Consider the following 23,851-nt stretch of genomic DNA (forward strand, 5'->3'; position numbering starts at 1 on the left):
TGAAGTATACATAGGTTATAGTAAGATATCTAGGACTGTATATAGGTTAAATGTCTTCAGTATAATACTATTGTATAGTAGTTAGACTAACCTTATTCTCAGGAAATACCAAATACTTAGGAGCTGAATATCAAGATGTCTAGAAGATTTTCAAATGGTTCAGGAAAGAAAATGGAGAAACTGCCAAAATTTTAACAAATGGTGATTAGGTGACATGTATATGCGTGTTCATTGTACTATTTTTTCAACTATACTGTTTGAAATTTGTCAAAAGAAAATTCACCATGATACATATAACAAAACATTGATGGCATACAACTGGGTATCCAACAACATGTGCTTGGCTAAGTAGAAACAATTTTATGCAATGACATGAAAAGATTGGTGTTTTGAATGTGACCATCTTAACCATTTTAAAATGTACGGTTCAGTAGCACTACGTATATTCATATTCTTTTGCCACAGATCTCTAGAACGTTTTCATCTTGCAAAAAACTCTGTACTCTCTAAACACATGCACCCCCAGCCCCTAGCACCCACCATTCTGTTCTCTGTGACTTTAATTACTCCAGATACCTCATGCAGGTGGGCTCACACAGTATCTGTCCTTTTGTAACTGGCTTATTTCACTCATCATCATGTCCTCATGTTCATTCATTTTGTAGCACGTATCAGAACTGCCTTCATATTTTTTTTGTATCATTGATCTACAATTACAAGAGGAACATATGTTTACTAGGATCCCACATTCACCAAGTACCCCCCCCACAAACCCCATTACAGTCACTATCCATCAGCGTAGTAAGATGCTGTAGAGTCACTACTTGTCTTGTTTTTCCCAGCCCTCCCTGTGCCCCCCCACATTATACATGCTAATCATAATGCCCCCTTTCTTTCCTCCCCTCTTATCCCTCCCTTCCCACCCATCCTCCCCAGTCCCTTTCCCTTTTGTAACTGTTTCTGGGTCAGCCTTGGAAGGTTGTATTTTTCTAGAAAGCTGTCCATTTCCTCTAGCTTATTCAGTTTGTTAGTATATAATTTTTCATAGTATTCTCTAATACTTCTTTGTATTTGTGTGGTGTCCATAGTGCTTTCTCCTCTCTCATTTCTGATTCTGTTTATGTGTGTAGACACTTTTTCTTGATAAGTCTAGCTAGGGGTTTATCTATTTTGTTTATTTTCTCAAAAAACCAGCTTCTGCTTTCATTGATTCTTCCTATTTTATTCTTCTCAGTTTTATTTAATTCTGCTCTAATCTTATGTCCCTCCTTCTACTGACTTTGGGCCTCAATTGTTCTTCTTTTTCTAGTTTCATTAATTGTGAGTTTAGATTGTTCTTATGGGATTCTTCTTTTTTCCTGAGGTAGGCTTGTATTGCAATATACTTTCCTCTTAGCACAGCCTTGGCTGTGTCCCACAGATTTTGCAATGTTGAATCATTGTCATCATTTGTCTCCATATATTGCTTGATCTCTGTTTCTATTTGGTCATTGATCCATTGGTTATTTAGGAGCATGTTGTGAAGCCTCCATGGTTTGTGGGATTTTTCACTTTCTTTGTATAATTTATTTCTAGTTTCATACCTTTCTGGTCTGAGAAACTGGTTGGTACAATTTAATCTTTTTGAATTTAGCGAGGCTCTTTTTGTGGCCTATGATATGGTCCATTCTTGAAAATGTTTCATGTGCACTTGAGAAGAATGTGCATCCTGCTGCTTGTGGGTGTAGAGTTCGGTAGATGTCAGGTCTGTCTGTTCTGATGTGTTGTTCAGTGCTTCTTTTGCCTTATTTATTTTCTGTCTGGTTGACCTGTCCTTTGGAGTGAGTGAAGTGTTGAAGTCTCATAGAATGAATGCATTGCATTCTATTTCATCTTTTAATTCTGTTAGTATTTGTTTCACATATGTAGGTTCTCCTATGTTGAGTGCACCGACATTTAATAATGGTTATATCTTCTTTTTGGATTGACCCCTTTATCATTATGTAATGTCCTTCTTTGTCTCTTGTGACTTTCTTTGTTTTGAAGTCTATTTTGTCTGATACAAGTACTGCAACTCCTGCTTTTTTCTATTAGTTGCATGAAATATCATTTTCCATCCCTTCGCTTTTAGTCTGTGTATGTCTTTGGGTTTGAAGTGAGTCTCTTGTAGGCAGCATAGAGATGGGTCTTGTTTTTTTATCCATTCAGTGACTGTGTCTTTTGATGGGTGCATTCAGACCATTTACATTTAGGGTGATTATTGGTAGATATGTACTTATTGCCATTGCAGACTTTAGATTTGTGGTTACCAGAGGTTCAAGGGTAAGTTCCTTACTATCTAAGAGTCTAACTTAACTCACTTAATATGCTATTACAAACACAGTCTAAAAGTTCTTTTTTTTCTCCTCCTTTTTCTTCCTCCTCCATTCTTTATATATTACGTATCATATTCTGTACTCTTTGTCTATCCCTTGATTGACTTTGGGGATAGTTCATTTAATCTTGCAAGTTGCCTAGTCATTAACTGTTCTACTTTCTTTACTGTGGTTTTACCACCTCTGATGACAGCTATTACACCTTAGGAACCCTTCCATCTATAGCAGTCCCTCCAAAATACACTGTAGAGACAGTTTGTGGGAGGTAAATTCTCTCAGCTTTTGCTTATCTGAAAATTGTTTAATCCCTCCTTCAAATTTAAATGATAATCTTGCCAGATAAAGTATTCTTGGTTTGAGGCCCTTCTGCTTCATTGCATTAAATACATCATGCCACTCCCTTCTGGCCTGTAAGGTTTCTGCTGAGAAGTCTCATGATAGCCTCATGGGCTTTCCTTTGTATGTGATCTTATTTCTCTTTCTGGCTGCTTTTAATAGTCTGTCCTTACCCTTGATCTTTGCCATTTTAATTACTATATATCTTGGTGTTGTCTTCCTTGGGTCCCTTGTGTTGGGAGATCTGTGCACCTCCATGGCCTGAAAGACTATCTCCTCCCCCAGATTGGGAAATCTTTTCAGCAATCACCTCCTCAAAGACACTTGGTATCCATTTTTCTCTGTTCTTCTTCTGGTACCCCTATAATGCAAATATTGTTCCATTTGGATTGGTCACACACTTCTCTCAATATTCTTTCATTCTTAGAGATCCTTTTTTCTCTCTGTGCCTCAGCTTTTTGTATTCCTCTGATTTGTATTTCATTTATCATCTCTACCGTATCTAATCTGCTTTTAAAACTTTCCATTTTATGTTTCATTTCTGATACTGTGTCATGTAATGATTGGATCTCCAACTGGAATTCCTCCCTGAGTTCTTGAATATTTTTCTGTACCTCCATGAGCATGTTAATGATTTTTATTTTGAAATCCTTTCAGGCAGATTCATGAGGTTGATTTCATTTGAGTCTTTCTCAGGGGTTGTATTCATATCGATAATTTTACTCTGAACCAGGTTCCTTTGGTGTTTCATATTTGTATATGGTGCCCTCTAGTGCTCAGAAGCTCTACTCTCTGGAGCTGCTCAGCCCCTGAAGCAATGTCGGGGGTTGTAGGGGAGTGGTATTGGTGCCTGGGGGGAGGAAAGAGCTATTTCCTGCTTCCCAGCTGCTGTGCCTGTCTCCACTGCCAGAACCAGTGGGCTTGCTGAGCACACTGGTATAAGGCTCTATGCTTTGTGTTTGTAGTTGCTGTAGGCAGGGCTTCCCTCTGGCCGGCCTAATGCCAGGGTTGGGTTTGCCGGTTTGCAAGCCAGGTGGGGCTGGCTGGGAGAAAGGTGCAGTAGGCTGCTTATCACAGAGGTGATCCTTGGAGCTGTGTAGCCAGCCAGGGAGCTGGAGTTACTGAAGATCATGAAAGTTCCCAACCTCCTGGGCAGAGTGCACCCAGACAATTTTGTCTGCCTCTCCTTTCTCCTGAGCAATAAGCTCTGTGCAATCCTTGGCCCTTTAGCAGCCCTCTTGCTGTTAGGAAGTCTCTCAGACTGCCCACCTTTCTTTTGTCCCAGAGCAGCTGGATATGGATCCCTACTTTCCACAAGCAGCTGGAATCTCAGTCTCTCCAGGTATTCTGCCAGTCTTAGCTTTCCAACCCCCTAATCATGAGAATACCACGAAAACACCATGAAATGTATGTTTGTGCTCCCAGATCAGATCTCTGGAGTTAGGTATTCAGCAGTCCCAGGCCTCCATTCCCTCCCTGCTCTGTTTCTCTTCCTTCCCCTGGAGAACTGGGGTGAGGGAAGGGCTTGGGTCCTGCCAGGCCATGGCTTTGGTATGTTACTCTGCTCTGTGAGGTTTATTCTTTTCTCCAGGTGTATGCAGTTTGGCACAGTCCTCTTTCCTGTTGCTCTTTCAGGATTAGTTGTATTAGTTATATTTTCATATTATATGCAGCTTTAGGAGGAAGCCTCTGTCTCACCTCTCACGCCACCATGTTTTCAGCTGGTGGTCCAGATGTTTCTTCATTCTGTCCAGCCTCACCAGCGGAACCGTTCAAGTAACGATAGGCTTCTGCTCTGCCGCATCCTGCCTCCCCTCCTGCAAAAAGCCTGAGGCTCTGCTTCCTCCAGGAGAGGGCAATGGCCTCCAGGGCTGCCCCTCCCTCCCTGCAGGCTGAAGCCAGAGATCTGCTGCAGTCAGTTTGCTTTATGGAATAGGTCAGAGGCTCTTCCCAGCAGGAGACAAAGTCTACATATCCGGGTAAAGGGTCTGGGGTGGGGGCAAGGGACATAGGCTACTTTTGCCAATGTGCTCATTGCTTGCATTTTCTGTTGGAATTCTGGGGTCCCTGATCCTGCACCAATGGAAAAGGACCTCATCAGGAAGGCTACCAGCAGAGACTGCTTCTCTGGGTACCATAACCTGTGGAGGGCCAGGCCAACAGAATCCTGGGTGCTTCAACAGGGCTTCCCAGGCTGGGTTCCTTGGGAGGCAGGAAGCCACCTGGCTTTCCAGTGGCTTGGGAGAAGTTCTGCCAGAAACGGCTCCTCAGCAGTGCCTGACTGCCAGTGAGGTCACATCTTTCTTGTGCTTATTAGCCTCTTCTTTTCCCAGAGGGGAAGGGACCGCACCCTGTTAGGCAGGAAAATAGATATGAGTGGGATGGAAAGAGAATAAGGCCAGAAAAAAAGCCCACTAAAAATGACCCAGAGTGAATCAGTTAAAGCTCAAAAAGCCAGGAGCAACTTGGCCTGAAATGTTTGAATATTCCCCAGAGAAAGGAGGGTACCTCAGCATAGCCCATGGCTTTATTGTGTTAATCATGCCGGCCCACCTGGCTTTTTTAACTTTAACCTACATGCTGTTTTTTTTCTCCTTTGGCCCTAATCAAGTAGTTTGAAATCTGAGCAATTAACAATGGCAAGCAAACCCAGCATAAAGAACATAGTGACAGGCAGTAAGGATTCCATCTTAAAAATAAGATTGCATTTTAATACCCAGGAAGTTAAGAAGATTCTTAACTTACTCTTTAGCAAACAGACAATAACTCAGCCCACCTTGGGGGCCGGGCAGGCAGTCTTGTTTGATATGCTCCCAGACCAAGAAGGCTGGACTCCCAGGGAGAAATCAGAGCAGGAAGTTGCTTGTGTTAAGTTAGTTCTAAGTATTATTCAAAGACCACCTAACAGGTCTGCACCCCCAGCCCTTAGTTACATTCCTGAAGAATCATTAAAAGGGGGAACCCCCAACCTCTTGGGGCACTCCTCTCCCTGAGGTCGCCCACACTTTCTAAGTGTGTAACCTTTTCACTTTAAACTATCTTTTCAACCTTTCAGGGTGCTGCTCTCTGAGGTTGCCTGCACTTTTTCTCTAAGTAACTTTAAATAAAACTTTTCCTCTGCTTCACTACTGTGTCTCTGCCTTTCAATTCCTTTTTTGCCATGGGGACAAGGACCAAGGAAAATACACAATGCTCCCCCCAACAACCCCACCCCATCTTCACGGAATATACGGGTCATCCTGACCTCAGAGACTTGCGGCTTACCAAAGGTTCCAGGTCCAGCAAAGCCCTGGGCAGGTGCTGAGGACACCCCAGAGGAGAGGCTGCTGCCCGATGCACCCACCCCAGGGTCAGGGGTGTTCTGACCAAAGGTGGGTGTGGATGTGCCTGGAATGGAGAGACCACAAAGAACTGTGACAACTAGGCTCAGAAGCAGACGGTATCAAAGCAGGCAGTAATGAACTGGGGGGAGGTCTGCTTGCAAGCGCATCCCCACAGGATCCCTTAGCCTGCACCACTGTCCAGCTCACTGCTTGGTAAGGAAGCACATGGGGTGACTGGGTCCTAACCCCTGTGCTCCAGGTGAGCTGGAGCACACCCCCCACCACCAGCAGCAGCAGAGCACAAGCCCCTGAGCTGCCCTTTGTCCACCTGGGGAGGAGAACCTTTGCACTCCCTTGGCTACCAAAGCACAGCACAGGGGACACTGAATGGAACTCCCTTCTCTCAGGACTAATGTTATGTCTACTCCCCATTTACCTGCCCCCTCTCCTCTATTTCACCACAGCCCCACCCCACAGTCAGCCCCCATCCTCCCACAGGCCCACTCGAACTCGGTCTCCTGCACATGCTTACCCTCATGGAGCCTCCTGCCCAGTGCTGGGCTACCCTCCACAGTGGCTCTCTGGGAAGATCCTCTCACATGTAACTGTATCTGTCTAGGCCTGAGGTGGGGTGGGTGCCCCCTGAGGTGCTGACCTTGCACGTAATCTTCCCCCCACCCAACCTCTGGGGGGTCACACCTTATCGCAACCAGGAACTGCTCTTGCCCCCAGATCTCGGCTGCAAGCACAGTGCTGTCCCTGCTTCCCATGCTGACTGCACCCACTCCGGATCTTCTGCCTCATCAGGGCCTGTAGTCGGCCCCCTGCCCCTCCTGCTCCCTGTGCCATTTAACAAGGTTGGGTTTACTCTCTATCCACTGATTTTAGGTCCACACCTCAAGACTGAATGTTGCTGGGCAGACACACACAACTGTGCTGATGGGCCTTGCTTCAAATTCCTAACCACAATTTCCCAGACTTCAGAACTGCCCGGCATGGCTCTCACACATCATTTTCTCCCCCTCTCCAAAATGACCACTGAGAGAGGCCCTCCTTGGTACACATCTCCCCCTAACCCACTCCAAGGAGCTCTTATATTCAGTGAAGAAAATGGAAGCTGTCAGGGTCAAAACTCCTTATCATGCATCTTCCACATGGCAAATAAAATCACTTCCCTCTGCCTGAAATTCCACAGTGACTTCCCTTAGTACTTTAACAAAAACATAAGGCCATGAATGATCTTCCTTTGTGCCTGTCTCTTAATGTCATTTTATCCCACTTTCCTTTTTAAACCTCTAGCCACACCTGGCTCTTCTCTGCTCATGAAAACATAAGCTTGTCTCTGCCTTCGGGCCTTTGCTCCTGTGTTTGTAATGCCCTCACCCCCAGCCGCTGTCCCTGCTCCCAACTCTGGAACTGCGGCCATGGCCTCAGTTTGCTATTGTGTCAGAAAGGCTGCTGCTGACTACCTAAATAGCTCCTCCGGTCATGAGTTACACTGCTACCTGATGCTGTTTACAGATAACATCTGTGATAACATCTGTCTCTTCACCACAGCGTAGAGCTCCAAGGCAGAGACTGTGTAGGCACTTAAAACAGCATCTGGCACTGCAGACTGAGCCCATTCCAAATCTGACCTGCAAACACAGACGTGTTCTGAGGCATGCTGGCCACGTGGCAGGCAACGGGTGTGCTCTGGCCAGCTGCACCCAGGAAGTTCTCACTCAAGCCTCCTCAAAAGGGGCCATGCTGCCAGTGGTCCCACTCTGTCCTGCCCCAAAGCCAAATGCCCCAGTGGTGGAGCTGCTGTGGGGGGCAGCCACGCTCATCCCAAAGCCCCACTGCCAGTGGGGCCTGCTGACACCCAGATGTGAAGGATGGTGAGGTGGTGCTGCTGCCAAACACTGAGCTACTGGTCCCGCTGCTGGTGGTCTGGGTCATAGCTCCAAAGCGTGAGGTGGTGGCTGCAAAAAAGGAGGAAACAGCTGTGGTGCTGCCAAAGGCTGGATGGGTACTGGAGGGGCTGCCAAAAAGAAAGGCTGCGGGTTTCAACCCACGAAAACCTGACCACACAGTGCTGCCAAAGGCCGACTGGGATGGGGCCGGGGCTGCTGAGCTTCCAAAAGGAAAGGAGCTGTCAAAGCTGGGGGCCCGGGCTGGCTTTGCAACTGCCATCTGCTCTCTGTCAGTGGCCCCGAACATGGACTGTGGGGTGACTCCAGTATAGGAAGGGATGGGGGGCCTGGTGCCAGAACCAAAGGGAATGTTGAAGGCTGGGGTGGTAGTGCTGCTAAATGTCAGTGCAGGGTGGCTCGGGGTGATGGGGATGGAGGTCGTGAGGGTGCCACTGAAGCCACCGAAACTGGCAGTGCTGCTGCCAGCAGCTGTCTGGACGGTGCCGAGCAGGGACTGGCTGAAGGTGATGGCTGTGGTTGGAGCAGACATGGCCAGAGCCTGCCAAACTGGAGTATGGAGCCCATGGCTGGGCAGAGCTGGCAGCAGAGGCAAGGGGGGACCCAAAGAGGACAGGCTGGGCAGTGGAAGCAGTGGAGTTGGTCATGCTGCTCACAGTGCTGGTCACACTGCTCACGCCAAAGCCAAAGACAGGCTTCCGGGCAGAGTCTGCGGCTGTGCCGGTGGTGGTCCCCCAAGCCACTGCTGAGCGGACACTGACACTGGCCTGGCCAGGGAACAGAGGGGCATTTGTGCTAGTGCCTGAAGTAGTCTGACTGAAGGAGAAAGGAGTTGACAAGGGCACAGATGTAGATAGCCCTGTACTGGTAAAGACAGGACTGAAAGTGAGGGGCAGGCTGCTGGTAGTCAGGGTGGGGGCAGAGCTGGAAGATGCCGCAGTTGTGACATGGGAATGGCTGGATGGCACAGGACCCTCATTACCACTTTTAGGTGGAGCCACAAAGATGGGCTTGAACATGGGATGTGCTGAAGACACAGCAGGAGCTGCCAAGGCAGAAGGGTTAGCAGGTGGTCTGCTCAGCATTCCAAAGAGAACACTGGGCTTCAGGGTGGGGCCTGGGGCAGGCGGGGCCTGGGGTTTGGCAGATGTCTCAGCCTGAGAGGCTGGAGGTGACTTGGTGGTATCACTGGCTGGTATTGTGGGAGAGGCAGGGGTCAGCCCCGAGAAAGGGGCTGTGTATCTGGAGTCTGGGGAGGGGCCGGGGAGGGGCCCTGGCTGTGAAGAGCCAAGAGGGCCCAGAAGGCCAGGTGTCTGCAGGGGCAAACGGGCTGTGGGGGTGGCTGTTAGACAGGAAAATACATATGAGCGGGGTGGAAAGAGAACAGGGTCAGTAAAGCCCCCTAGAAAGGACTTGGTTAACCAGTTAAATCTAGAAATCCAGAAAAGACTCAGAGTTAGTGAGTTAATCAGTTAAAGCTCAAAAGGTCAAGTGAAACTTGGCCTTGAAGGTTTGAATATTCCCCAGAGAAAAGTATCTGAGCACAGCCCATGTCTTCATTGTGTCCATTAAATCATTGTATAGTTTACTCTAGCCTGCTAAAAGGCCCACCTATAAACAGCAAAGTAAAGACAAGGAGATCCAACCTGAAAGCCAAAATTGTATTTTGAAAAAAAAAAAAAACAGGAAGTTTCAGAAGAAAGATTCTTAACATACTCTTTAGAAAACAAATAACTCTGCCCACCTTGGAGGAAAGGCAGACAGTCTTGATAGGCTAATTCTGCAGAATTACCTAGAGGACTGATGAGTAACTTAACGTCTCATCAAAGATACTTGAGACCACTGAACAAGCCCACACCCTAGCCCTCTGTCACATTCCTGAAAAATCCTTAAAAGGGGGAACCCCCAACCTTTCACTGCGATATGTGAGGTCACCCGCACTTCCTAAGTGCGTAACCTTTTAACTTTAAACTCCCTCTTTTCAACCTTTCAGGGTACTGCACTCCTCTCTCTGAGGTCACCTGCACTTCCTAAGTGCATAACTTCAACTCTTCCCAACCTTTCAGGGTGCACCTCTCTCTGAAGTCGCCCACACTTTCTAAGTGTGTGACCTTTTAATCTTAAACTCTTTCTCTCCAACCTTTCAGGGTGCTCCTCTCTCTCTGAGGTCACCTGCACTTCTTTCTGGCTAAGTAACTTTAAATAAAACTTTTACTCTGCTTCACTACTGTGTCTCTGCCCTTCAATTCTTTGTCACGGCAGCGACAAGAATGGAGAAAAATACGCAATGCCTCCCCCCAACATTGCCACTGCAGCAGATTCTAGAAAGAAGAACAGAAAATGTCAACTATGGTATCTGAAACGTGATGGTATTTGGTGCTCTAGAAGCCTTGCTGGGCCAGGGATTCAGGAGTCAACAAATTGACTAATCAATACCACAGGTTCTTAAAGTAATCATTCCTCAAAATCAAGGAAGTGCTCCTTATTTCTACCCTTCACAGATAATAAGACAGACAGCAGGGGATAAAACTTGTCCTAGCCTGGGTTAAATGTGTGGACACTGAGGAAAATCCAATCATCTGAACTCAAGCATGGCTCAGAGCAGCTAAGGAATGGGGCTGCAAACTAGCAGCCATCTGACTACCAAAACAGGGCTGCCTTCTCCAGCTTTAAGGGCGGCAGGCCCTTCCCTACAATCTGTTCCTGATGAGTTGGTTCTGAAGCCATCAGGCCTGCACCAGCTCAGGTGTGCTAAACCAGAGCAGGTTCAACCTTTTTAGCAACTGACAGGCATGCTGCTTTCACATTAGCCTAACCAGAGGCTGATGGCACTGTGTGCTCCACAGAAAGCTCTTCCGCTCACCTGGGAAAGATGGTAGGCCCAGGGGGTTCAGCTTCTTCAGGAAGATGATGTACTTGGGGAGAAACAGTGGGTTAGTCATTGGGGCTTGGGGGGAGGCTGAGGAAGTAGCAGTCCCAGCAGCAGGCAGGGCAAGAGTAGAAGCCGGTGGAGTGGCAGGTGGGTTTGCACTGTCGGAGTTCGAGGCAGTTTCTAAGGAAGAAAGAAAGAAAGGATTGTCCTTCCTTGTAGGAGAATTCTTTCCAGGACCATCACAGAGCACGGGGAGGCTCAGGGATTTGGGGGAACTTGTGTAGAAATGCTTCCTCTCAATCTCAGTGCTCACTATGCTCGGAGTCCACTGATAACCCAAGGGGTGGATTTCTCAGAGGAGAAAGACCAAAATAAAACCAAAGGGAACCATCTCTGGAGTGTGAAATTAACCTATATTCCTTACCAGTCTTATCCTCGAAGTCCCTCTTCAGCCACTGTGACTGAGCTTGCTTCTGCCGGTCAAAATCTTCGGTCGTGATTGAGTGGCCGGGCAAGAGAGCTGGAGGCTACCAAGAGAAAAAGGAGAATCCAGGCCAGTCAGAAGGCAGTGAAAGAAACCTGTACCGACCCTTCCATTCCTGAGACGCAGGGGAGCCAGGCTGGGGTGGGCAGGGGTGGGTGGACAGACCATACCAAGATCAGTGGGATCCCTCGCCTGGAGGGCACCAGTTGGACTTTCTGGGTATCGCTGGAGAATCCCAGGAGTTCTGTTCCCTACATGTGGTTGTATCTGCAACTAAAGTATCAGACTTACTTTCTTCCTGCTCTCTTCCAGAAACGGAGAGGTTTGTCTATCCAGCCTAGTTTTGTTTTTTTTTGTTTTTGTTTTTTTTGAGAGGGCATCTCTCATATTTATTGATCAAATGGTTGTTAACAACAATAAAATTCAGTATAGGGGGGTCAATGCTCAATGTACAATCATTAATCCATCTCAAGCCTAATTCTCGTCAGTCTCCAATCTTCTGAAGCATAACAAACAAGTTCTTACATGGTGAATGAATTCTTGCACAATGAATAAATTCTTCTTGGTGAAGAGTACAAGGGCATTCATCACAGAAACTTTCGGTTTTGATCATGCATTATGACCTATAAACAATCAGGTCAAATATGAATATTCATTTGATTTTTGTACTTGATTTATATGTTGATCCCACATTTCTCCTATTATTATTATTATTTTTATTTTTAATAAAATGCTGAAGTGGTAGGTAGATGCAAGATAAAGGTAGAAAACATAGTTTAGTGCTGTAAGAGGGCAAATGTAGATGATCAGATGATCAGGTGTGTGCCTATGGACCAAGTATTAATCCAGGCTAGACAAGGGCAGCAAGACATCCACGGATGCAGAAGATTTCTCTCAAAGCAGGGGGGGGGGGGTGAGGTTCTGAGCCTCACCTCTGTTGATCCCCAAATTCTCACCTGATGGCCCCCCTGCGACTGTGCCTGTCTTAGGTTGTTCCTCCCTTGAGGAATCTTACCCGTCTCTGGCTAACCAGTCATCTTCCGGGGCCATACAGGGAAATGCAAAGTTGGTAAGTGAGAGAGAAGCCATATTGTTTGCAAAGGTTAGCTTTTTACTTCTTTGCAGATTTATGCCCTGTGGCTTCTATGCCCAGCACTTGTCTCGAGGTATCTTTACCACCTGGAGGAATTATGATACTCGGTAAATTCGATATGAGGCACGAATTCTATTTAAGGGTTGTAATTAGGAAGGAAGAAGAAAAGCTATAGATGTAGCATATGAAGGAGACATGGGAGGATTGATTATTTCTTTGACATATCTTCTTGTAGAGTACCTTAAGTATGTATAGGTTTTAAACTACTAACTAATTTGCACACACATATTAACATAATAGGAATACGGTGACATAAACAAAGCAAATCTATAATTACCATCCATCTCCAGTGAAGCCAAGAAAACCATTTAGGCACCCTAGACATTTGTGAAAATTTATCTATGATATGATGGATATTGTCCAACTGTACTTGAACCATCACACAAATTAAAGCAGCCCATTTCTGGGATCTGTTCACATCCCATATGTTCTTTTAACCAAGATAGTCTATAGTCATGAGATTTTGGAGTGCTACAACTTGCACCCCTCCCAACTCCTGGTTGAGTTCCAACAGTACAGATCCGGTCAAATTCGTTGTCTCACTGTATGCACATGCCAGCCTAGACATCTCCCTCCTCATTCCCATGGCAAGTCCAGGAGACGGTGGGCTGGATGTAGCCACAACCGCAGCATCGTCCGGATCCCTGTGGAGGCTTTTTGATGATCATCCCCCGGCACAAGTCCCCCAGAGAGTGCTGATGCCGGAAGCTCCTCCTCATATCGTATCTTAGTTCATTTTCTGGGTATCCAAGCTAGGCCTTGATCTTCTGCATAGAAACAAACAGACCCTTTGCCCACACGTTGACATGCCCTCTATACCACTGTGCAGAACTCATTGGAGGTCAGCACACAATAACTGCTTTTTTTTTTTTTTTTTTTAATTAAGAGAAAGGAATATTATCAGAAAAGAGTACCTCCATAGCTGATCATCTGACACCCTTTAAGTGATCAACATTAAGGATATTTAAAGCATGCGTTGATCTTTGATTTACCAATAGTTTTATCCTGTTAAGGAGTAATCCCCCTTTTCTTTCTTTCTTTCTTTCTTTTTTTTTTTTTTAATTTTTAATCTACACTTACATGAAGAATACTATGTTTACTATGCTCTCCCCTATATCAGGTCCCCCCTAACAACCACATTACAGATACTGTCCATCAGCTTAGCAAAATGTTGTAGAGTCACTACTTGTCCTCTCTGTGTTGTGCAGCCCACCCTCCCCTTTCTCCCTCCCCCCCATGCATGCTAATCTTAATACCCCTCTTCTTCTTCCCCCCTCTTATCCCTCCGTGCCCACCCATCCTCCCCAGTTCCTTTCCCTTTTGTACCTGTTAGTCCATTTTTGGGTTCTGTAATTCCACTGCTGTTTTGTTCCTTCAGTTTTTCCTTTGTTCCTATACTCCTCAGATGAGTGAAATCATTTGGTATTTCTCTTTCTCCGCTTGGCTTATTTCACTGAGCATAATACTCTCCAGCTCCATCCATGTTGCTGCAAATGGTTGGATTTTTCCACTTCTTATGGCTGAGTAGTATTCCATTCTGTATATGTACCACATCTTCTTTATCCATTCATCTACAGATGGACATTTAGGTTGCTTCCAATTCTTGGCTATTGTAAATAGTGCTGCGATAAACATAGGAGTGCATCTGTCTTTCTCAAACTTGATTGCTGCGTTCTTAGGGTAAATTCCTAGGAGTGGAATTCCTGGGTCAAATGGTAGGTCTGTTTTGAGCATTTTGACGCACCTCCATACTGCTTTCCACAATGGTTGAACTAATTTACATTCCCACCAGCAGTGTAGGAGGGTTCCCCTTTCTCCACAGACTCGCCAACATTTGTTGTTGTTTGTCTTTTGGATGGCAGCTATCCTTACTGGTGTGAGGTGATACCTCATTGTAGTTTTAATTTGCATTTCTCTGATAATTAGTGATGTGGAGCATCTTTTCATGTGTCTCTTGGCCATCTGTATTTCTTTTTTGGAGAACTGTCTGTTCAGTTCCTCTGCCCATTTTTTAATTGGGTTATTTGTTTTTTGTTTGTTGAGGCGTGTGAGCTCTTTATATATTCTGGACGTCAAGCCTTTATCGGATCTGTCATTTTCAAATATATTCTCCCATACTGTAGGGTTCCTTTTTGTTCTATTGATGGTGTCTTTCGCTGTACAGAAGCTTTTCAGCTTAACGTAGTCCCACTTGCTCATTTTTGCTGTTGTTTTCCTTGCCCGGGGAGATATGTTCAAGAAGAGATCACTCATGTTTATGTCTAAGAGGTTTTTGCCTATGTTTTTTTCCAAGAGTTTAATGGTTTCATGACTTACATTCAGGTCTTTGATCCATTTTGAGTTTACCTTTGTATATGGGGTTAGACAAAGGTCCAGTTTCATTCTCCTACATTTAGCTGTCCAGTTTAGCCAGCACCATCTGTTGAAGAGACTGTCATTTTGCCATTGTATGTCCATGGCTCCTTTATCAAATATTAATTGACCATACATGTTTGGGTTAATTTCTGGAGTCTCTAATCTGTTCCACTGGTCTGTGGCTCTGTTCTTGTGCCAGTACCAAATTGTCTTGATTACTATGGCTTTGTAGTAGAGCTTGAAGTTGGGGAGTGAGATCCCCCCTACTTTATTCTTCTTTTTCAGGATTGCTTTGGCTATTCGGGGTCTTTGGTGTTTCCATATGAATTTTTGAATTATTTGTTCCAATTCATTGAAGAATGTTGCTGGTAATTTGAGAGGGATTGCATCAAATCTGTATATTGCTTTGGGCAGGATGGCCATTTTGACGATATTAATTCTTCCTAGCCATGAGCATGGGATGAGTTTCCATTTATTAGTGTTCCCTTTAATTTCTCTTAAGAGTGACTTGTAGTTTTCAGAGTATAAGTCTTTCACTTCTTTGGTTAGGTTTATTCCTAGGTATTTTATTCTTTTTGATGCAATGGTGAATGGAATTGTTTTCCTGATTTCTCTTTCTATTGATTCTTTGTTAGTGTATAGGAAAGCTACAGATTTCTGTGTGTTAATTTTGTATCCTGCAACTTTGCTGTATTCCGATATCAATTCTAGTAGTTTTGGAGTGGAGTCTTTAGGGTTTTTTATGTACAGTATCATATCATCTGCAAATAGTGACAGTTTAACTTCTTCTTTACCAATCTGGATTCCTTGTATTTCTTTGTTTTGTCTGATTGCCGTGGCTAGGACCTCCAGTACTATGTTAAATAACAGTGGGGAGAGTGGGCATCCCTGTCTGGTTCCCGATCTCAGAGGAAATGCTTTCAGGTTCTCGCTGTTCAGTATAATGCTGGCTGTGGGTTTATCATATATGGCCTTTATTATGTTGAGGTACTTGCCCTCTATTCCCATTTTGCTGAGAGTTTTTATCATGAAAGGATGTTGAATTTTGTCAAATGCTTTTTCAGCATCTATGGAGATGATCATGTGGTTTTTGTCTTTCTTTTTGTTGATGTGGTGGATGATGTTGATGGATTTTCGAATGTTGTACCATCCTTGCATCCCTGGGATGAACCCCACTTGGTCATGGTGTATGATCCTTTTGATATACTGTTGAATTCTGTTTGCTAATATTTTATTGAGTATTTTTGCATCTACATTCATCAGGGATATTGGTCTGTAATTTTCTTTTTTGGTGGGGTCTTTGCCTGGTTTTGGTATTAGGGTGATGTTGGCCTCATAGAATGAGTTTGGGAGTATTCCCTCTTCTTCTATTTTGTGGAACACTTTAAGGAGAATGGGTATTATGTCTTCTCTGTGTGTCTGATAAAATTCCGAGGTAAATCCATCTGGCCCCGGGGTTTTGTTCTTGGGTAGTTTTTTGATTACTGTTTCAATTTCTTTGCTCGTAATTGGTTTGTTTAACTTTTGTATTTCTTCCTTGGTCAGTCTTGGGAGGTTGTATTTTTCTAGGAAGTTGTCCATTTCTTCTAGGTTTTCCAGCTTGTTGGCATATAGGTTTTCATAGTAGTCTTTAATAATTCTTTGTATTTCTGTGGAATCTGTCGTGATTTTTCCATTCTCATTTCTGATTATGTTGATTTGTGTTGACTCTCTTTTTCTCTTAATAAGTTGGGCTAGAGGCTTATCTATTTTGTTTATTTTCTCAAAGAACCAGCTCTTGGTTTCGTTGATTTTTGCTATTGTTTTATTCTTCTCAATTTGGTTTATTTCTTCTCTGATCTTTATTATATCCCTCCTTCTGCTGACTTTAGGCCTCATTTGTTCTTCTTTTTCCAGTTTTAATAATTGTGATGTTAGACTATTCATTTGGGATTGTTCTTCCTTCTTCAAGTGTGCCTGGATTGCTATATACTTTCCTCTTAAGACTGCTTTCGCTGCATCCCACAGAAGTTGGGGCTTAGTGTTGTTGTTGTCATTTGTTTCTATATATTCCTTGATCTCTATTTTGATTTGTTCATTGATCCATTGATTATTTAGTAGCATGTTGTTAAGCCTCCATGTGTTTGTGAGCCTTTTTGTTTTCTTTGTAGAATTTATTCCTACTTTCATACCTTTGTGATCTGAAAAATTGGTTGGTAGAATTTCAATATTTTGGAATTTACTGAGGCTCTTTTTGTGAGCTACTATGTGGTCTATTCTGGAGAATGTTCCATGTGCACTTGAGAAGAATGTATATCCTGTTGCTTTTGGATGTAGAGTTCTATAGATGTCTATTAGGTCCATCTGTTCTAGTGTGTTGTTCAGTGCCTGTGTGTCTTTACTTATTTTCTGCCCGGTGGATCTATCCTTTGGGGTGAGTGGTGTGTTGAAGTCTCCTACAATGAATGCATTGCAGTCTATTTCCGTCTTTAGTTCTGTTAGTATTTGCTTCACATATGCTGGTGCTCCTGTATTGGGTGCATATATATTTAGAATGGTTATATCCTCTTGTTGGACTGAGCCCTTTATCATTATGTAGTATCCTTCTTTATCTCTTGTTACTTTCCTTGTTTTGAAGTCTATTTTGTCTGATATTAGTACTGCAACCCCTGCTTTCTTCTCACTGTTGTTTGCCTGAAATATGTTTTTCCATCCCTTGACTTTTAGTCTATGCTTATCTTTGGGTTTAAGGTGAGTTTCTTGTAAGCAGCATATAGATGGGTCTTGCTTTTTTATCCATTCTATTACTCTATGTCTTTTGATTGGTGCATTAAGTCCATTTACATTTAGGGTGACTATTGAGAGATATGTACTTATTGCCATTGCAGGCTTTAGATTCGTGGTTACCAAAGGTTCAAGGTTAGCTTCTTTAGTATCTTACTGCCTGACTTAGCTCGCTTATTGAGCTGTTATATACACTGTCTGGAGATTCTTTTCTTCTCTCCCTTCTTATTCCTCCTCCTCCATTCTTCATATGTTGTGTGTTTTGTTCTGTGCTCTTTTTAGGGGTGCTCCCATCTAGAGCAGTCCCTGTAGGATGCCCTGTAGAGGTGGTTTGTGGGAAGCAAATTCCCTCAGCTTTTGCTTGTCTGGGAATTGTTTGATCCCACCATCATATTTAAATGATAGTCGTGCTGGATACAGTATCCTTGGTTCAAGGCCCTTCTGTTTCATTGCATTAAGTGTATCATGCCATTCTCTTCTGGCCTGTAGGGTTTCTGTTGAGAAGTCTGATGTTAGCCTGATGGGTTTTCCTTTATAGGTGACCTTTTTCTCTCTAGCTGCCTTTAAAACTCTTTCCTTGTCCTTGATCCTTGCCATTTTAATTACTATGTGTCTTGGTGTTGTCCTCCTTGGATCCTTTCTGTTGGGAGTTCTGTGTAATTCCATGGTCTGTTCGATTATTTCCTCCCCCAGTTGGGGAAGTTTTCAGCAATTATTTCTTCAAAGAGACTTTCTATCCCTTTTCCTCTTTCTTCCTCTTCTGGTATCCCTATAATACGAATATTATTCCTTTTGGCTTGGTCACATATTTCTCTTAGTGTTGTTTCATTCCTGGAGATCCTTTTATCTCTCTCTCTGTCAGCTTCTATACGTTCCTGTTCTCTGGCTTCTATTCCTTCAATGGCCTCTTGCATCTTATCCATTCTGCTTATAAATCCTTCCAGGGATTGTTTCACTTCTGTGATCTCCTTCCTGACATCTGTGATCTCCTTCCGGACTTCATCCCACTGCTCTTGCATTTTTCTCTGCATCTCATCCCATTGCTCTTGCATTTTTCTCTGCATCTCTGTCAGCATGTTCATGACTTTTATTTTGAATTCTTTTTCAGGAGGACTGGTTAGGTCTGTCTCCCTCTCAGGTGTTGTCTCTGTGATCTTTGTCTGCCTGTAGTTTTGCCTTTTCATGGTGATAGAGATAGTTTGCAGATCTGGTACGAGTGACCGCTGGAAGAGCTTCCCTTCTTGTTGATTTGTGGCCTTCTCCTGGGAGAATAGCGACCTCTAGTGGCTTGTGCTGGGCAGCTGTGCGCAGACAGGGCTTCTGCTTCCTGCCCAGTTGCTTTGGGGTTTATCTCCGCTGTTGCTGTGGGCTTGGCCTGGCTGGGGCTGTTCCTCCAAAATGGTGGAGCCCCGTTGGAGGGGGAGCAGCCGGGAGGCTATTTATCTCCGTAAGGGGCCTCTGTGCTCCCTGCTGCCCAGGGGGTTAGAGTGCCCAGAGATCCCCAGATTCCCTGCCTCTGGTCTAAGTGACCTGTCCTGCCCCTTTAAGACTTCCAAAAAGCACTCTCCAAACCAAAACAACAACAGCAGCAATGAGAGAGGGAACAGAAAGTAAGAAAAAAAGGAAAAAACACACGATTTTTTTTTTTTTTTTTTTGGTCCTCAGGTGCCGGTCCCAGGCACCCGCTCACTGGTCCTGCTGCCCTGTCTCCCTAGCACCAGGGTCCCTGTCCTTTCAAGGCTTCCAAAAAGCACCCACCCACCGGTCCTGCAGGGAAGGAACGCTCGATATTCTTTGTCCTCAGGCGCTGGTCCCAGGCACCCGCTCACCAGTCCCGCCGCCCTGCCTCCCTAGCACCGGGGTCCCTGTCCCTTTAAGGCTTCCAAAAAGCACTCGCCAAAAAGAGAGAAAAAAAGGGGAAAAACGCGCGATTTCCTCCGTCCTCAGGTGCCGGTCTCAGGCACCCACCCACCAGTCCCACAGGGAAAAACGCGCGATATTCTTTGTCCTCAGGCACCGGTCCCAGGCACCCGCTCACCAGTCCCGCCACCCTGCCTCCCTAGCACCGGGGTCCCTGTCCCTTTTAGGCTTCCAAAAAGCACTCGCAAAAAAAGAGAAAAAAAAAAGGGGGAAAAATGCGCGATTTCCTCTGTCCTCAAGTGCCGGTCTCAGGCACCCGCCCCCCGGTCCCGCAGGGAAAAACGTGGGATATTCTTTGTCCTCAGGCGCCGGTCCCAGGCTCCCGCTCACCAGTCCCGCCACCCTACCTCCCTAGCACCAGGGTCCCTGTCCCTTTAAGGCTTCCAAAAAGCGCTCGCAAAAAAGAGAAAGAAAAAAAAAGGGGAAAAACGCGCGATTTCCTCCGTCCTCAAGCACCGGTCTCAGGCACCCGCCCGCCGGTCCCGCAGGGAGAAACGCGGGATATTCTTTGTCCTCAGGCGCCGGTCCCAGGCACCTGCTCACCGGTCCCGCCACCCTGCCTCCCTAGCAACGGAGGCCCGTCCATTTAAGGCTTCCAAAAAGCACTTGCCAAAAAAAAACCGCTCCGGTTTCTTTCCACCCGCCGGGAGCTGGGGGGAGGGGCGCTCGGGTCCCGCCGGGCCCGGGCTTGTATCTTACCCCCTTTGCAAGGCGCTGGGTTCTTGCAGGTGTGGATGTGGTCTGGATGTTGTCCTGTGTCCTGTGGTCTCTATTTTAGGAAGATTTTTCTTTGGTATATTTTCATAGTTCTATGTGTTTTTGGGAGGAGATTTCCACTGCTCTACTCACGCCGCCATCCTGGCTCCGCCCCTCCAGCCTAGTTTTTAATACTGAACTTTCACTAGGTGTCCCTGAGATTCTATCTTCCATGGTTTTGGCTCTTGGATGGTGTTGGCAAGATTATTTCTAACAGTCAAGATGACATGAAGTGGTCATTGCTCCAAATGCATGCACATGGTTGCTTACTGGACAGAAATTGCCTGGACGGCTCAGATTCCTCCACCTAGGCTTACCTTACCCCAAACCTCCCAGATGGCCTGGGTTATGCTATACGAGTCGGGGCCACCTTTCTCCCTTACCAGACCGTAAAGCCCAAAGGACAGGAACCTCTCTCTCTGTAACTACCAAGGCCCACACAAATCAAGGCTCAGTACATGTTTGCAGTGGGTCGTGGTCCACGTGCCCTCCATACACACTACTGCCAACACATGCCATGCGTTCATCAACTTACTCTGTTCTCCCTGGGACTCCTTGTTTACCAGCTGAGCAGAAGAGCCAGATTCCTGAGAAACATCCTCTTCTCTGTAGGAGGAAGAGGCACAATTAAGTTTAGAAAAGCACTGGATAACTTCTTATACCCTCCTAACTACCAACTGACCAAAGTTTAGAACAACCATGACTAAGATCTTAGTGTGTCAAGACAACAAAAAAGAAGCAAAGAAAATTCCTAAAGAAATGAAGGGAGGCAGTGCACAGAAGCCACAGAGACACCTTTGTCTGAAAACAAGCAGAAAACAATCTTCAGGACCTTACATACAACCTGCCAAGTTTCTGAGAGTCCTAGTCACACCTCCATCTCTAAGAAAATGGCATTCTAGTCTGGCACCTAGGGGGTCAGCTGGGGTCTAGAATGTGAAGCCTGCTGCCCACCCCCATCAGTCACTCTGTTCACTCTGTCCCGTGCAAGCCCTTCCCCTTACACCCCAGCCCCTCACGCTGCAGCATGAGGGGGAGTAGAGGCCAGTGTGGTCACACTGTGTGACGACTGCAAGAGATGAGAGTGATTCAGGGCGGCACCATCTCTGCCCTTTAGATGTGAATCGCTTTGATTCTCCAAATTGGAGTCTCAGAAAGCCTAAAAATCAAGTAAATTTCCCTCCTTTCCCACCCTCTCATTAATCCACACAGCAAATCACCGATTACCTTATTTTCTTTGCTGGCCTCTCTGGTGTCTGCGAGCAAGATGAGGCTGGGCTGGAGAATGTTGAGGCACTGGGACGCCTCTTCTGGAGCTAAAAGTCAAACAAGTCATGTGACTGACCCTAGGGAATAACGTAGGATCTGACCTTCAACATAATTCTGTGGCTCTAATCCATCACTGTATATAAAGCCTCCTTTTCAAGTGACTAGAAAACATTTCTTTGTTAAGTGGGGCTTCTGAAAAGTGAGTCAATTGCCAGTATTTGAAAGGGCCGTCATTGGCCAAAGTCGGAAAAGTTGCATCAGAAAGAGCAGCTACACTATGCTGAGGATCATGAAATGTTTATAAAATATCATCAGTTCATAACAATAACACAGCAAGAACCTCACTGGACACCTTTGCAGTTAGCTACGGCATTGGTGCCTGCTTATTATCCTGCCACTACTATAGGTAGGGCTTGTTTTTCTATCTAGAATTACACAGACTTTCAGTTAACAAATGCAGAGGGAAGGACAGAATTAGAACATCACCATTTTGCCACAATGGACATAGACAAAGGAGATACACGGCCGCTAAAATCAGCAGGTGAAAAGCTCATAGGAACAATAAATGGACGGATCAGATTGACACCTGAGCCCAATGGGAGGCAACCACACAACACGTGCTCCCCGATGTGATGCGATCAGAAGTGCACAGCAGCACCTCTGCCCAAATCACTGAATTTGAAACTAATCAAGCCTCAGGAGCCAATTGCCCATTTACGGGGAAAATAGGGATAGAGTACACGTCAAAATGGCGCCATGACGATGAAAACAAAATACAGAATGTAGTAAATTCTATAGAATATAATGACTCAGGCTTTTCAAAAGCAAGAAAAAGCGTAGTAACAGTACCGTAGATTAAGAATCTAAGAGAGGCCCGACGTCCCTGCCGCGGGGGAGGACGCGCGGCCGCCGCCCCAGCCCGTGTGCTCCGCGCCTGCGGCGGTGGCGGCGGCAGCGAGGCAGCGCGCCCTCGGCTCCCGCGCCGGGAGCCTGACAGCTGGAGGCCGCCAGGGGGCGCTGGCCGCGAGCGCTTGGGGAGGTGGCGCTGTGAGGCCGGTAAACGGCCGCCTGCGGCTCCTCGTGGGAGGGGCGGTGGGGGGGGAGCCAGGGCGCTGGGAGCCGGGCCCGCAACAGGTGAAGCCGGCGTACTGGCGGGGCCAGTGCGCCCCGGGGGGGTGTCTGGCGCGCCCCCAGGACCCCGGAGGGGTTCTGCCACTGCGGGGAGCTCGCCGGACCCGCTGGCTGGCCTGAGAAGCGCGCCCAGGGAGGCGGAAGCCCCGGTGCACGCGCTCACCCCGCGGCTGTCCCTGCAGCTGCCGCGACCCGGGGGGCTGCTACCCGCTGGGCTGTGCAGCTGGCAGTGGGAACGCGACCTCCGCCCCCGGGGGACCAGCGGGCAGCGGGGGGCGCGACGTTCGCCCCGCCCCCAGCGCAGCGCTCCGAGCATCCTCGCTCCACCCAGTCCTGTTAAAAAGTTCAAGATGATTTTTACCCTGCCTGCTTGTTAGGCCATCAGATACAGCCTTGTATAATGCTAAGTCTGAAGCTCTGAGTGTGAATTAAGTCCCTTGAAATGTAAATGACAGTACTTATTTAAAATAATAGTAATTGGTGGCACTTCTTGAATGTTTCCTATGGACAATGTAGACTCTTGAACACTTTACATGCACTGCCTCACAACTATCTTATGAAGTAGGTCAAAATCATTATTTCCATAAGTGTACAACCTTACCTTCAGATTTTTTGTTACATATATTAAATTAGATACCTGTAATGCTCAAACCTGAGTGGAAAGAACCCACTTCTTCCACACGACCAAGTGCGTGTACCCGAGAGATGCCTCCAGTGGAACTGTAGGAACTGGTAATGGCACTGCGGCTGGACATACAGACGCCACATGTGCACATGCTTGTCAAGGAACTCACAGGAGAGGTGCAGGGTCTCTTATGCAAGTGGCCGTCTGAGCTCTGGGAACTGAGGCCTCTCTTCAGAGGCCTAGGCCTAACAGAGAAATAAAAGGGGAAAACACAGATGTGCTACTGAAAGGCACCAACATTGTTTTAAGGCTTCATCCATAGTCACAAAATTGTTCTAATGTAATGGAAAAGGATAATGTTGTTAATTTTACTGTTAATTCAGCTAAACATGTCTCACAAAGTCAGAAAGGGAAAAGCTCAGTATTTTAAAAATTAAACGTATGATTCTACTTATATATACTCTAGGAAACGCACACAAATCTATAGTGACAGAATGGGGACCAATGGATGCCTGGCAACAGGGGCAGGATGAGATGGAGGTTTTAAGGCTTCACCAAGGGGCATGGGGAAACTTCTGGCAGTAATGGTGATGTTCA

The 23,851-nt window shown here is 45.9% G+C and overlaps 1 protein-coding gene across 3 annotated transcripts; it reads right to left on the reverse strand.

The window, feature by feature from the left end:
* Positions 1-205: 205 nt before the first annotated feature.
* Positions 206-22,960, reverse strand: LOC108384649 (uncharacterized). 3 transcript variants are annotated; one of them, XR_012122259.1, is made up of 9 exons: positions 22,348-22,960; positions 21,457-21,545; positions 20,765-20,835; positions 20,173-20,242; positions 11,223-11,325; positions 10,790-10,978; positions 5,955-6,077; positions 4,389-5,041; positions 206-707 (listed from the first exon to the last, which is right to left on the reverse strand). XR_012122259.1 is itself a non-coding variant. In XM_073215405.1 (8 exons), the coding sequence occupies exons 1-8, from the start codon at positions 22,943-22,945 to the stop codon at positions 5,004-5,006; spliced, it is 1,281 nt and encodes a 426-aa protein (XP_073071506.1). In that variant the 5' UTR covers positions 22,946-22,960; the 3' UTR covers positions 206-5,003. The 3 variants fall into 3 exon arrangements, 1 of the variants encoding a protein (XP_073071506.1); XM_073215405.1 differs by having other exon boundaries at positions 206-5,041; XR_012122258.1 differs by lacking the exons at positions 206-707; positions 4,389-5,041 and adding an exon at positions 7,651-7,977 and having other exon boundaries at positions 5,954-6,077.
* Between the last annotated feature and the right edge of the window lie 891 nt (positions 22,961-23,851).

This window comes from Manis javanica, chromosome 10 (assembly GCF_040802235.1).
Source record: "Manis javanica isolate MJ-LG chromosome 10, MJ_LKY, whole genome shotgun sequence".
Taxonomy (NCBI): domain Eukaryota; kingdom Metazoa; phylum Chordata; class Mammalia; order Pholidota; family Manidae; genus Manis; species Manis javanica.